Source organism: Anopheles aquasalis, chromosome 3, assembly GCF_943734665.1.
Source record: "Anopheles aquasalis chromosome 3, idAnoAquaMG_Q_19, whole genome shotgun sequence".
Lineage (NCBI taxonomy): Eukaryota > Metazoa > Arthropoda > Insecta > Diptera > Culicidae > Anopheles > Anopheles aquasalis.
The window spans coordinates 62,742,558-62,757,003 of NC_064878.1; the positions used below are offsets into that span (position 1 = coordinate 62,742,558).

At 51.5% G+C, this 14,446-nt stretch overlaps 5 protein-coding genes across 7 annotated transcripts in view; all 5 read right to left on the reverse strand.

The window, feature by feature from the left end:
- The window catches only part of LOC126577598 (high affinity cAMP-specific and IBMX-insensitive 3',5'-cyclic phosphodiesterase 8), a 403,282-nt gene that overhangs the window by 110,578 nt on the left and 278,258 nt on the right, over positions 1-14,446 (reverse strand). The gene's annotated exons all lie outside the window — the stretch shown is intronic.
- Positions 8,025-9,148, reverse strand: LOC126577621 (collagenase-like). The gene has a single exon (XM_050239394.1). The coding sequence runs from the start codon at positions 9,115-9,117 to the stop codon at positions 8,281-8,283; it is 837 nt and encodes a 278-aa protein (XP_050095351.1). The 5' UTR covers positions 9,118-9,148; the 3' UTR covers positions 8,025-8,280.
- On the reverse strand, positions 9,504-12,814 carry LOC126577601 (protein lethal(2)denticleless). The gene is made up of 2 exons (XM_050239360.1): positions 12,604-12,814; positions 9,504-12,518 (listed from the first exon to the last, which is right to left on the reverse strand). The coding sequence occupies exons 1-2, from the start codon at positions 12,644-12,646 to the stop codon at positions 9,976-9,978; spliced, it is 2,586 nt and encodes an 861-aa protein (XP_050095317.1). The 5' UTR covers positions 12,647-12,814; the 3' UTR covers positions 9,504-9,975.
- Positions 12,961-13,944, reverse strand: LOC126577619 (L-seryl-tRNA(Sec) kinase). Its single transcript, XM_050239392.1, has one exon. It carries the CDS (start codon positions 13,942-13,944, stop codon positions 13,033-13,035), a length of 912 nt encoding a protein of 303 aa, XP_050095349.1. The 3' UTR covers positions 12,961-13,032.
- Positions 13,998-14,446, reverse strand: LOC126577628 (mitochondrial import inner membrane translocase subunit Tim10B). The gene is made up of 2 exons (XM_050239404.1): positions 14,380-14,446; positions 13,998-14,318 (listed from the first exon to the last, which is right to left on the reverse strand). Exons 1-2 carry the CDS (start codon positions 14,398-14,400, stop codon positions 13,998-14,000), a joined length of 342 nt encoding a protein of 113 aa, XP_050095361.1. The 5' UTR covers positions 14,401-14,446.

Below are 14,446 nucleotides of genomic sequence, written 5' to 3' on the forward strand. Positions count from 1 at the left end.
GTCGCTGATTAAACATTCCTGTCGAAAAACCGCAGGGCACCCTCTCCCTCCCCTGGACTCCCTGGTGCTCGTGAGTTTCCTACTTGTCATAATTTTCCGCTCTAAAAATATTCAAACTCAGCCGTAACCCCACGCCACGCTGCGTTCGGTGTTAGGTCCCAAGGTTAGCCCACCACTCCCCCCCCCCCCCCCTCCCCCTTGGGTCGGTTGTGGCTTTAACCAGAACCAGGGCCGGGGTTTTGATTTAGATGGACGATTTTCTCCGCTCGGTGAGTACGTGCGTGCTCTCAGGCGACACATCAGGCTTGTTCTGGGACCTGTTTTGTCATTTCTTTCTTCGCCGACAGGAGTGCCAGGCTAAAGGTGAAGGTTAGAGACGACGGCCACTGACAGAGTTTTGCCAAATTTTGTCACTTTCCATTGCGAATCGCTCACAACAAATTGCATTGTGAGCTGGCTGGGGAAAAAGGCGAGTCTCAAGGTCTCGAAACGAGCACCAACTTCTGTGACGGTCCATTTGCGGTTCCGAAAATATAGAGGAGAGGCAAAGACACGGACCAACCGAGACACAACCAGCCGAAAACTCTCTTCACACGATTTGTGCTGTCGTTTCGTTTGAATTCCACCGACCAAACAGGCAGTTAAACCAGTACAGAGCATAACACAGGGGGGCACATTGAATGAATCGCAACTCAACCAGCGCTCAACCTGTAATGAGCATCCTCAAGTGCGGATCTTCAATTCAAAGATCTTACTGGCTACACCGACAGCAACCACCACGTGCTCGCACGCGGTAAAGTATGCTTTCAATCGATAAAATCAATTACCGCCCGATTGGGGAAGATAAGTGTGAAGTGCGTTCGCAGCCATTGGCCAGTGGGGGGGGTGGTAAGAGATGCTCGCCTTCCGGAACAGAAACAGAAACAGTGTTCCACAAGAGCACGCAATCAAAGCTGCACCACAGTTCGAGTTCCAGGCACAGCTGCTGCTATTTCATTCGCCGAGTTGTTTTCCGCCATTTTGTCCGCCACATTATTTTTCTTTTGGTTTTTGCTCTTTCCCTCCCACTCTGAAATTGTTGATCCTTGCGTAATCGATGAAAAACACATTGGAACACCCAGACCCACAGACCCAGCCCCAGAGTCTGGCGTGAGGATTGATGGTCTCTTCTTATTTATTCCTGCGTGGTGCCAGCCAGCAGGAGCTCCACTGGCAATCAAATCTACATGAAAATTTAGGAAGAGAGCAAACAGGAGAGAGAGAGAGACGCGCACGTGGCGGCACGATAAAACATGCGGCAGCAAAATCAAACAAACAAAATTAAAAATGAATTCCTCCTGTTCTGCCGCCAACATTGCTGGGGTGTGTGTTTTTTTTTCAGCTGGCTGGCCCATTGGACAAACATTGGCCAAATGGTGTAGCGTGGAGAGCAGTGGCAGAGTTGTACCGCGATGATGAAATGGAAACATTGTTAGCAGCAGTTCCACGATCGCTTAACATGGCTTCCATTCATCCTCTATCACTTGGAGGAAGCACAATCAGTTTCCAGTGTTGTTCACTGCGTGTAACAGCTCTCGCTTCTTCAATATTGGGTATTAAACGAAGCAATAGAAAGACACAACCTAACTCAATGTGACCAAATCGAGACACATTTCACCTCCTCAGCACCTCAGCTTGAACCGATTAATCGATGCCGATGCCGATTTTGCTTTCTCTGACTCAGTGTCACATATTTGAAATTCCATTTTACGTCGCCTCCCGTGTGCACACAATGTAGACCTTTGTTTGAGGCATTTGTTTTTGAATGGGGAGTAATTCTGGGAAAACATAAATCCCGTTTCGAGCGCACAATCGGGACCGGAACCTTCCTCAATCCTTAGCGCCATATGGTACGAACCAGATGGCATCTCACGGGCCCGTGTGTGAAGGAGTGGATGGGCGCTTGAACACTGATTTGTTGTCGAGCTTTGCGCGAACGAACGAAAAAGGGACGAATACATCGGAGGAGCCGGATAGCAGTTCGGAGTCATTCACAATCTGCGCCAATTAGCATCAAACAATCCTGGTGAGAGCCGAAACCTGACGGTTTGGTAGACAGAAAAAGGCCGGGCAGACCCCTCGGGTGCCACGTAATCCATCTCCATCCATCCGCCCTTCTCTCCAAGCATCATCCCCGGGCTTTTGCGGACGGATTTGAGGTTGATGTCGGTTGGAGGGTTGAGTTTTGTGTTGCGTTTGTTTTAGGATATTCTTTTCTACGGCGAAAGTGGAATGTGAGTAGGGTGTAGCGGGAGGATAGGGTTCGTTTCCACCTTTCGGCGGTTTGGTTGGTGCTTTGTTGAGCGAAACGCGAACAAACCACAACCAAACTGAAGAACTGGGTGAGTTTTCTGAATCTGACAAGCTCTCCACCATCATCATCATCATCATCGGCCTACGTCCGAGGCAGCGCCACCAGCAGTAGCAAGACTGCCTCATGATCAGCTCAGCTCTCATTGGCTAGTGGTTTTTGGGATGAGAAGCCCGCGGCAAATACGGAGACCGCTTTTCTGGAAATTCGAAAATGTTCCAAACCGAACAATGAAGCCCCGTGAATGTGATTCAGTGAATGAAATCAGTAAACAATAGATTGTTGGTGTTGGCCAAGATGGAGAGGGATTTCGAACGAACCGCATCCGAGTTTGAGATACTAACTGACTGCTCCTGATTCGGGACTTCCTGTGAAGTTTTCATCCGAAGGCCCGTCATGCCTGAGGGATGCTCAGAAACAGGAATCTGAATTGAACATCAAAAAGACTTGAAAGAGCGAGCACAAGGCAACAGAGTTGCTAGCATCTGTCTCGTGAGACTCAACTTCAACCACCGCTTGTATTCCTATATTTCCAATAGTATCAGCAGAAAATACTCTTCAAATGCTTAAGAATAAGAGCAATTTAAGGAGAACCTGAATTGAATTCTTGTTTTCGTTGCCGTTAAAATGTCATTTAAGCATAAGAGCACCACCACAAGCACTTTGTTCGCACCTCGTCAAAGATGGAAAGTGTTTAATGGGATGCTGATATAATTACGTCCAACGTCACGCTCCAAACAGCGCTCCAGCACCTTGAAGGCCTTCGAATACTTTCGTCCACGACCTAACCACCAACGTTCCAGCGTGCATTGCAAACGATCCGCCTCTTCGAGAGACGGAGAAGCGATACACTTACCCTCCTTTGGTTTGGTATTCCGGGCGAGTGGTAGTGGCATCGTCGACGTCGTCGTCGTCCGTGACAGGTGTCACCGAGCAATTTTACACCTTTTTGCCGCGCCACACCACAGTGCCTGCCGTTAATGGTGCGGATCGATCGGATTCGATCCGATCCGTGTCACTACTACGGTGTGCATTCTGGGTCATCACGGATCGCACTGCACCAAAGACAAAGACCATTCCATCACGCACTCACTACTGGCCCATGTTTGGGGCTGCTACGGGCTCACCGCTACCCTTGGCACGATCGTGTGATCGTGTGCCAGAATGATGTTTCTTCACCCATAACTTCACCACTTCTGTCACGAAAGGTTTTCGGATCGCACGTACGTATTACATCACAGCGCGAGCACCTTTTGCTTCCAGCATCCACGGAACGCGATCGCGTGAAGGTTCCTCCTCCTCCCCCCCGGGGGGGATGGTACACACACTGTGCGTTGCAGTTTACACACTTATCGCGTTACCTCGCGTTCGCTCTCTTTCTCTCTCTCTCTCTCGTGTATGAATACGTGCGTGCAACAGCTGCACCTCACAAAGTGTGAACTGATCGTTTGACGAGTTGAAGGAGGTGGAGCTGGATTTGCATTTTTATTCTCGAATTTTCCCTCCTCACTATCCGTTAACAATATCGCTCATTACGGGGTAAATCTATTTAGCCAGTCTCGCTTCATCTTGTATTCAACTCATACTCGATCCAAGTTGCTCTGTTGCTCGCTTCATCTCGATCTTCACGGCAAAACGGCAAAAGGGGCTGCTTAGATCAGGCAGCAGCTTTAACAAATTGCAATCCCCGTGAACAAAGCGTGACTCGTCAACATTGTCCCCGGCTTTACCGGCGTGACCTGGCACCAGCCAATTTCGCCACTCCGTTTCCCCGTCTTAAGCGCCGCTCTATCGTCAGCCGGTCGAAAACGGCGCGCCCGATATGACACGCGAACGTCACCGAGTGCGACCAAGAGAGCGCTGGCAGGCCACCGGTTATCATCATCGTCGTCGTCGTCGTCGTCGTCCTCGTCGTGGTACCCAATCACCGCGGTGGTGCGGCCAATCAACCGAACAATGTGCAGGCAATGATTTGAATTTATTATTTCTGGCGCACTGGCCACTGGCTTGAACTCATCTCTCTCTCGCGCGCGGTGGCAGCGGCGGCGGCGTGGCCTTTTTGATTGGCCACGACGTTGGCCACGACGCGATTTGCATTGCGGGACAGGTGGTGGTGAATGTGGTGGTAGTGGTGGCTAGAAACCTCTTTTTCCAGTTTTCATCGAAGGCGGCGGCGCACCGTGGCCAATGGCAATGTGAACGAATCGCTCTAACTGGGATTGATTAGGTGCGATAATGTGCCCAGGGAGGGGACATCGGTGGCAGTGTAAACAACCGCGCGCCACACTAAATTGACGGTCAACGAGCAACGCCACGGGAGGGTGGGAGGCCGGGCGAATGGGTTTGGCACACTAACCCCTTCCCGGGGCCGAACGGGGGAACTGGGGACTTTTTGGTGGCAACCCAGGAAGGGTGTCTCGGTGTGTGCCTGTGTCCAAGCTTCTTATCCAAGAGTGACAACTCCAGCTCCTCGGGTAAGGTTTGGCTCCGAACGCGCGATATCGTCGAGTCTACCCCATGTTGCGCCATTGTATGACCAAGCAAACCGATCGAACGTTCGATCTTGCCAGCCGTGGACTTTGCCGCTTGGCTCAATCCAAACAAACAGGCCTCTCTCTGTGGGCGCGAGGCTCACGGCTTCGCGCACTCAGACATTAACGCCAACCACGGCGGACCGACGTGATGTGAATATAGAGACGGTCGGGATCACATGGCCACTGTGTCTGGCGGCGGGCAAACGCCGCGCGATAAGACGAGAATCGCGTGCGGCCACGCGAAGATCAAAACTGGCACACTCCACCCCCGAGCACCACACGATGGCGAGCGAGAAGGATTGGGGCTCTGCCAGGCACCCACACGAACACACAGACAGATGGATGGATGGATGGATGGATGGTTGCTATCAGTAGCGGCAGCGGCAGCAGTTGATGCAAAAATCTATTCTCAGGCACATGGGCGCCACATGCCCCACACACTTACTGCTACTGCACGGTTCGCGAAAGACGATTGCGATAAGCGTAAGCGAGAGAGAGAGAGAGAGAGAGAGAGAGAGAGAGAGAGAGAGAGAGAGAGAGAGATGGTGATCGATAGCCACAACCGATCGAACACTACTTTAACGTGGAATCAAAACATCAATCCTCAATCGATCGTTTGGTAGAAGCAAAGCGACAAGGATGAATCGGAATGCCGAAAGTAATCAAGAGCCTACAGAGAGAGAGTTAATGAAACAAAGAGACACTTCACGGTCAAATAGTTCACCCGGTAGCCCAATTATCAGGAGTCAGCCACAAAAAGTACGCTCCTCTTCTGCTGGAACAAGCCTTTTCCTCCAAACGCACACTACCGCAACGCACTATTAGCTTGTGCGAGCTGGAGCTGGTCCCGGCGTGAGTAGTGTGAGAAAGAACATGTGGCATCAGGTGGTTCAAAGGAGCACGGAACACCCGGACCTGCCCCTTTCGTTGTTGCGGCCAATTACTATGCTCACTGGATTGGGGATCGAGCGAGCGATTCAGGGGAGCGGAAGTGAAACAGGAGCATAAAAATAAGTTCAAGGACGGCGAGGAAGGAAGAGCAACGGCACACACTAGACCGGCGTGTGTATATATTTGTGTCTCGCTATCCGGTATTGTGTGTTGTGATCGTCGTGGACGAGAAGATCGATCGCGCTGCCGGATCGCGGAGCCGCCACCACGTTCACCACGTCGTTGACCGTATGAAGAGATTGCGAGATTGAACAGAGCGAGAGTTTCGGGCTCGCCGGAGATTACCACCAACCCCAGGCCCTCCAGGCACCGGCAGTGGTGACCGGCGAGGAAGAAGGCGGGCACTTGAACACACTCATACAACCGCGAGCGAGGCGACCGCGCGCGCGTCACTACTGACCGTCACTGGATATCTAGACGTTTTGCCTCGTGTGTCTATTTAATGTGGTCACCCCAGCCCAGAAACCGCAACCTGATAAGACGTCACACGCCCTCCGTAAGACGCTTCGCAACTCGCCGACTTCGTTACGTGCGTGCGGTGCGTAATGCTGAACTGCGGCGGTAGTGCACAAACCTTGTAGAACGCTCTCCCCCCCCTCCTTCCGGTTTGGGGAGCCGGGAATCAGAAGAAGCGTAAAACACCAAATCTTCGACCGACCGGGACGAATAACGACGACGACAACGACGACCGATCGAACGGAGCGTTACGAGAATACTAACGCGCGAAGATGATGCCTGGCGGTGGCCGTGGCGTGTGAGCGCGTGCAGTTGGTTCGCGAAAAGCGAAACGCGGTACCCACGATACCCACCCCCCGCACGGTGTGTATTCTATTGTTGCTGCTGGTGGTGCCAGGGCCCGGTTACTACTTCCCACGACCCACCACCGGGTTGCTTTCCTGCCTTCGTCTACTACTACGGTTACTTCTTCGTTCTCCAACACCGAGGGAAAAACCGAGCGTGCTACCGAGCACACGTCCACTTCGGTCACTCATGGACTGGCCGATTGATGTGCCGAAAACCGAAGCACCGACGACGGCGAGCTGAATGGTAACGTGTCGTGTGATGTGCATGGCGCTTGGTTAACGGTTCTCTCTACTCGGTTTGGTGGGTTTTTGGTACAGCCGGGATAAAATATGATAGAATAAAACCGATTTGTTGTAGTTTACGACCATGAATGTTAATTAAGAACCATCTAAAGCATTTACAAATAATTCACAACAAAAGGGATCAACTGAAGAGCTGCTGAGGATTCCTCAATACCGATCGAACGGAACATCATGCAACTGACGCTCTGTTCGTGGAGAGAAAGACAGAGATGACGGTGTGTTCGGGGTGCAATTTCATCCAGAACCAACCTGTGGCATGTCGTGAGCACGCGATGAGGCCTTTACATACGCGCTCCGGGCCGTCCACTTTCGGTTGCCCGAGCTGGACACGATCGACAGCATCCTGTTCTGTTGCAGCAGAACCATCAACCCGTGGGGCGGCAAGTGAGTGTAGCGATGGTCTGATGGTCTGTCCTCCCCCTATCTGTTGAATGTAGAACGAACCATGGAAGTAGGACGGTAATAGAGGATGCGCAAGCATTCGCTCTGTACACCCACAATTTATTGATCCCAGAACGTGTGGGTCAGAATCGCGTTCGCTTTGCTGCTGCTGCTGCTGCTGCCTGTTGCACGCACGGTGGAGAGTTCCATCGGCAGCTCAGTTGGCGGAGAAATGTGATGCTTACTCGTGGGGTCGCTCACTGAACCGACAACTCACGCGCTTACTACGACCGCGGTGTCTACTTTTCGCTATCTGTTTGGAGGTTCACGGAGAATCTCAGAAAGATGAGTTTTGTTTTAGCTCCGATTATTAAACACTTCAATTTGCCCAATCATTTTAACTACTAAGGAAACCCCTACGCAACGAGGAACCTGTTCGGAGAAGTGGAGAAGATTTTTTTACAAACGATGGAGGCGCAAACGTAACGCATTTGGAGCTACAGAGGGCGCTGCCTGCAGGTCGATCGCTACAAGCGTTACGTTTGCGCCTCCATCGTTTGCGCGTTTCAAACAAACTAACTTTAACTTTATTAATATTTTTTATTATTTTTAAAATGTTTTAACGCATATTTTTAGCGTTAAACGCTTTTTTTTTAACGCACGGTACCCTACGGCGAGCGGCCACGATTAAACCACGGGGAGTTCTGATGAGTGGGATCGTGCTGTGTTTATTTATGGACGCATGGAGATTGCATAATGCTACGCCACGCCGTTCCAAAATCGCCCAAACAGTGATCGTGTGTTTGTTTACTGGTTCGGTATTTGATTTCAAACCGGCCAACAGCTCACACGCTCCCCTTTAGTGTTCGACGACCCGAGGTGCTATAAATGCTTTGTTTGATGATATTATATTGGCAATTGTTTTTTTCCTTTTATTTACGCTATTCACGCGCACGTGTTAAACGGCAGAGGAGCTCGAGAGCACTTCCCGGATCCAGGCCGTATGTTCACGCACTTCCTGTAGTGCACCCGGGTTACCGTGATTGCAGGCAAACTTCTGTCCAAAGCTGGACAAACCAAGCAACACGTAATGCTGCAGACGGCCCTCCTTCAGTACGAGCGGACTACCGACATCGCTAACACAGTTCGGTTCTTGATCACGGTCCTGAGCACAGAACCGTCCGGTGTTCGGTGTGACAAAGTTAAACTCCTGCTGGCAAGTTTCCGCATCGAGCACGACCAACCGCACGTACTGGAGGGCATCGGCTGCCGAGCTCGTTTGATAGTTGAGCAAACCGAATCCACTCGAGAGCACCTCCTGGCCAACCGAATGCTGTTCGTCCGGTTCGGGAAGCCGCGCCGGATACACCCACGGTGGCAGACGGACCGATTCCTCGCTGAACCGTACCAAGGCCACATCGTTGACGAACGTTTCCGGATCGTAACCGTCGCGGACGGTGTACTGAAGGGCCGTGAAAACGTACCGGAATTTGTCGTCTCCCTGCAGCAGACAGTGCGCGCCGAGATGGACCTCAATCTCGGTGCTTCCCTCGACACACTGGGCCACGGTTAGGACGTGCCGATCGTCCACGAGAGCGCCACTGCAGTGCCGTGTTTCCTGATGATCACCGAACTGTACCACGAGCAGTGCATGGTGCGGGAACTGGCCAGTAAACGTTGGCCTTCCGTTAGCTTGCACTGCTTCGTTTCCGGTCGGCGTGCAAACGCGTGCGAACGTTGGTAGTGCCAGGCAAGCCACTATGGTAGCTAGCGATAGAGAAATGGAAGAACGCATCTTGGGATAGCGAATGGTGAGAGACTGTAGTGCGACAGGATGGTGGATGAGTGTTTTTATAAGGGTCCTCTTGCTACACTTTCTCCTTCGTTTCACGATCTGATGATTAGATAACGAATATCGCGCTCTTGAATCGGACTTCAAGTGGCAGTGGTTCTCATGGAGACAAGGTACAGTGGAGCTGGCAATCAGCTGTGCGACTGAGATTAAAGAAACGATAAAGATCGTAAGTGGTTGACTGTTTTATGATCTTCTAATTACTGGAAGCTTAAAAGAAGCTGGCATGCAGACGGCATTATACTGTGAATGAGAGCGTCTAAGTTCATTTTATGAATCATTTCATCGTAAGACGGTCGAGTGCTTGGCTAGAAAAATAAAGCAAACAATTCTTTTTCATTTTGTCAAACAAGGAAGCATAAAGTGTATTTTTATTTCTATTTCTTTTGTCCGCAAACCCCTCCTTTTCACTCACTGTGTAATCATGTTGGTTATCACCTAGACATCCTGAGCGTCATACCGTTAGCTAAATGTTGGCGAGGGGCATCTTTGGGAACAGCGCTGTTCCTAGCCCTCCTATCCACTACCCCCCCTTTTTTGCCGTACTAAAACCACTAAATGCTAACGCTTTCAAAGTGCACTTCATTGCGATTCAAACTCGCAGGAGATAGAGTAAGAGCATGGGTGAATGGTTCGCTTAATAAAAAGTAAAGAAGCATAAATGAAATCCCGTATGGCGGTGTGCTCTTGTGTTTTGTCTTAACTTTAACCTAATTCAAAATCCTGCTTTTTTGGTGATCCCTTTGAATTCATCAATACAAAGAAAATTGCATCCCATGGAACACATCGACCGGCCGGTCTTCAATGCGACGTTTGCACGTTCATCCGGCTGGTAGGGGTGGTAGTGACGGTAAAATATCGCCTAATGGACACCGTCGCTTCGGGTGTCGTCGGTTGCATGCCAACGGTTATGCTCGCACTGCCACCGTTGCTGACGCCAACGGAATTTCGTCGACTTTTCGGTGTTCGAGGCCCCAATCCACCACCGCCATCCGTCTGTATCTGCGAGATGCAATCGAAACTCGTTCTAGACGAACGCCTTTTCCGGCTTGTCGGTGTCGTCGGTTGACTTGTTGCATCCGCACCATCTTCCACGGCAGTGCAGGAAGAAGAGGAAGAGCAGGAGGAGGTGGGTTGTAGCAAGGTACTGGTGCTGCTCATCCGCTCATCACACGCCTTCAGTTGCTGAAGCCGTGGAGATAGAAGCAGCGATACCGTGTCTTCCACACCGTCAACCAGTGATCTTCCCTCACCGCCAGCACCACCACCACCACCATCGCTGATGATGGTTTTGGCCGCTTGCAGTAGCTTCTGTTTGCGGATCTTTGTCAGCCAATCGATGTTTTCCTTTAGTTTGTGCTTCATCATCATTCCAACCGATGCACCGGTACCGTTACCGGTTCCCGCTCCAGGACCTCCCCCTGCAGTGCCATCTTTAAGTGATCCTGGTGCACCCGAACCACCACCACTGGCGATCACGTTCACGAGATGTGGAGCTTCACCGTCGATCACAAAATTCGGTAGCGTCAGATTGAGTAACGATGTCGTGGGCGAGGAGCAGAGCATTGAACGAAGGTTAACGGCACTGGTGGTAGCGGTGTTGAGTGATCGTACGTTGAGATCGGCGGTTGCGAGAGGAGATTTACACGGTGATCGGCTACCAATCGTTGTCTGTTGCTCTTCACTTGCCTCCAGAATAACGTTAAGGCTACGGGATGAGGAGGAACTGGAGGCAATCTCGAGCGCGGTAAAGCTGAAGGAAGATTTACAGTTTGCCGGACTAAACAGCCGTCGTCCACGGCATTCTTCACTTCGATACGGTCGCTTCACGGGGGGACACAACGACACAGGCGGACCAGTGTCTTCCGCACCGGGTGCACAAAGATCTTCACTCTGTGCCATCATCTGGTACGATCGTTTGTTACAGCCGCTAGTGGCAATGCCTGTACTGGCTCCTGTCGTACTGCTGCTGCTGCCAGCCAGCGCACTTCCAGCGTTGGTTGGCGTTCGGCTGACACCCTCCAGTGTGCTTGGTGTCGTTTCGTTCCGTTGCACATTTCGTTTCAGCGATCGTGGTGTAAACTCGAGTGCCTTTGGTCGAGCGGCAGCCCGTGGACTGTGTGGCTGTTGGCGATAGGAACTGCAGTACTCGGTTGTACCACGCAATTGCTGTCTTTCATCCGAGTCCAGCTCTTCCGGTCCGAGGCGCCAGATCTTGTGTCGCGCATCGTCACTACACGTTACGAGGCGTACCTTGCGACGGCTTTGCATCCACGCCACGCTTGTTACTTCCGCTGCGTGGCCACGTAACTGTAGCAGCGGATTCGGATGGTCCACGTTCCAGACGTAGCTTCGTTCGTCGCTTGATCCACTGATCAGATACTGTCCGTCGGGGCTAAGGGCTGCCTTCACGTAGAACGTACCATTCTTGAAGCCCCCATACCGCTGCAGTGGTTGCGCTTCGTACGTGGACACATTGTAGCAGTAGATGTGATTGTCCATACAGTTCACGTACAGCCGATGGCGTGCCTCATCGATCACTAGATTCGTGAAGCCTTTCAACGTTGTCGTCCCGGCGTACGGGAAGCTATGCTTGGGCAGAGGATCTCGCTGATGGCTGGTATAGTGACGCCGGGTGTCCCACACTTTGATCACTCCATCACCGGCACCACACGAGATCAGTGTATTGCTATCCTGGAACACTAGCCCCGTGATGCTGCTGCTACAACCCTGTGCCGGTATCTTCGGTGTCTGTCTTGTACGCTTCCGATGAGATGCCGGCGTTCCGGGACCACCGGCATGTCCACTGTAGATACAGTTGTCCGCCCGTGGCAACAGATTTGAACCGAGCTGTGCTCGGATGTCCCAGATTAGGATGGCTCCATCACGTCCCCCGGTAGCGAATATGGCCGGATCATCGCGACGAAAGGCGGCCGTCTTTACCGATCGGGAATGGCCACGGAATGCTTGCGTACTGACGAGATCCGATTCCGTTACCGACCACAGCTGAGCCGTATGATCGCCGGAAGCGGTCACGATCTTCATCTCCCCTGGCATCCACTCGATGTCGAACACGGCATTGTAGTGACACTGTACGCCATCGAGCGACCGCTCACCGCCCGGTTCTTCGTTCCCTTCGTTCGTGTTCTGTATCGCCAGCTTGCCGTCCTCGTTGGCAATCGCTAGCACATGCTCGTAGCCGGCACACTTGGCAAACTTGGCCGCCAGGATCGGTGGCGATGGGTTAAAGTCGGCGGTGAACGTGGACGGTGTTATGCCCTTCCAGCTGTCCCGTTCCCGGACCAACAGCCGCAGAAGCGCAGCATCGTACTGCTGAACGAATCCTGTGGAAGGGCGGAAACCGGATGATTAGAGCCATCCGCCAGTGGCACCAGGAACGAGCTCCCGGCCCCTTCCACTGTTACCTACCGTATCCGGATTCGCGGCGTAATAAGTTGGTGAGGGAATTCATAATCTACGGCATTCAGCGGGCAGAGGCACGATGCTTTAGGAAAAAAACACACAGAGCAAAGGCGGAACTTAGGCGGAAACTCTTTGGCACATTCCAGGAACTGCTTTCGCGCCCGATGCCGCGAGGAAAAGCGGGTAAATTTTAGGCGGTTTTTTAGGCAGACCAGCCGCAAACATCGCGCGCGAAACCGAATGTCAACAAGACACAACACACAGGCACACAGACACAAACACACGGTGGTTCAACCTGCAAGTGTAAACGGAGAAATGGTGAATTTGGTGAATTTTGTTGAATTAACGGAAAATTCTGCGCTTAAACTGTTGCTCATTTTTCCGTAATTTTCTATTTATTAGCATCGATCTACGGGTTTCTAGAGCTACACAAACTTAAAGAAGAGCATTCGCCACAAACTGTATCCTGTCCTCGGCAATTTCCTCGTCACCATTTCTTAATCGCTGCAGCAACTCCAGCTTCCGGTCTTGTAGCACGCTGGCAAAGGTACGTAGATCCGATTTAGGCATCGAGTTCTTGGCTTTGGCCATCCGCTCGGAGATCGCCTTTCGTAGCAGAAGATCAATTTGATGAATCACCGACTGTTCCATTGGAGTACAGGGCACGTTGACCATCCGTTCTGGGTTCTCAAGGCAGTGGCTGACCATTGGAAGTATTTCATTGAAGTCTTCTGGCGTCCCATTGATCGAAATGCTGTTCTTCTCCCAGCCATACAGCTCGCTACAGGGTTTCTCTAGTCGCATCCACATACGCCTTATTGTCGCTTCCGGAACGGATCGCTCTCTAGACTGGTTTCTCTGAAGGGCAAGCTCCAGCGGAACATCGAAGAACGTTTCAAAGAAACCTAGCGACTGCCTTCGGGCTACCTGGATCCACTCCATTCGCATGCTTCTGTAGTACATGTTATCGTCGATGAGGAAGAGGTAATCTTTGGAAAACAAAGGGCGGGGCAGTTTCAATGGCTCCTTAAACTCACGGACCCAATCCTCCAGTAGTCGTTCCAAGCTGTCGTGGTTATTGTCGCGAATTGAAACAATGATCGCCTCAACGGAGGATAAAAGTTGCTGCCGGTGCTGCTTGTACGATCCCGCCTCGTCGCGAAACTGATGGTACTGGGTGTCGATCGGAACATAGGTATCATAGCACACGTGCACCACGTGCAATTGGTCGGAGGCCGCTCTCTCAATTTGTGCACAGTAAGTCGTCTTTCCCGACGCAGGAATTCCTATCAGAACGTTTAGGCAAATTCTGTTCATTTTTGCAGAGCCCCTTCGGTTGGTTAACATTAAGCCGGTCACTAGTAAACTACAACGATATTACTGAACTGTGAAATGTGCAATCACGCTACGGCCGCCTCGGTGCTTGCCGCGACTGGAGAGGCCGTCTCTGCTGTTGCTTGTTGCTGCTGCTGCTGTTGTTGGGCTTCGGCCAATAGTTTTGCCTGCTGTGCCTCCATCTCGGTCATCCTTCGCTGATTGATATCCGTCTGGACACCCATGTACACTTGCAGTAACCGCTGGTTAACGTTGGTGAACTTGCTGACGCAATTATCCGCGCACGAGATCTCCTCGCGAGTCAAATCCCGGCCGAAGAGGTTGTCAACGCACGAGTTGAAGCACATATCCGTGATCCGGTTGTACAGCTGCAGGAAGTCTTTGATCTAAAACGAAAAGAAGGTGCTGCTGTAATTCCGTTATCATCCTTTAGCAATTCCAGCTTACATTTCTCATCTCGTAATCCATTTTCCGGCCTTTTTTCTTCCAACACGAGAAAAACACGAGAAAAACA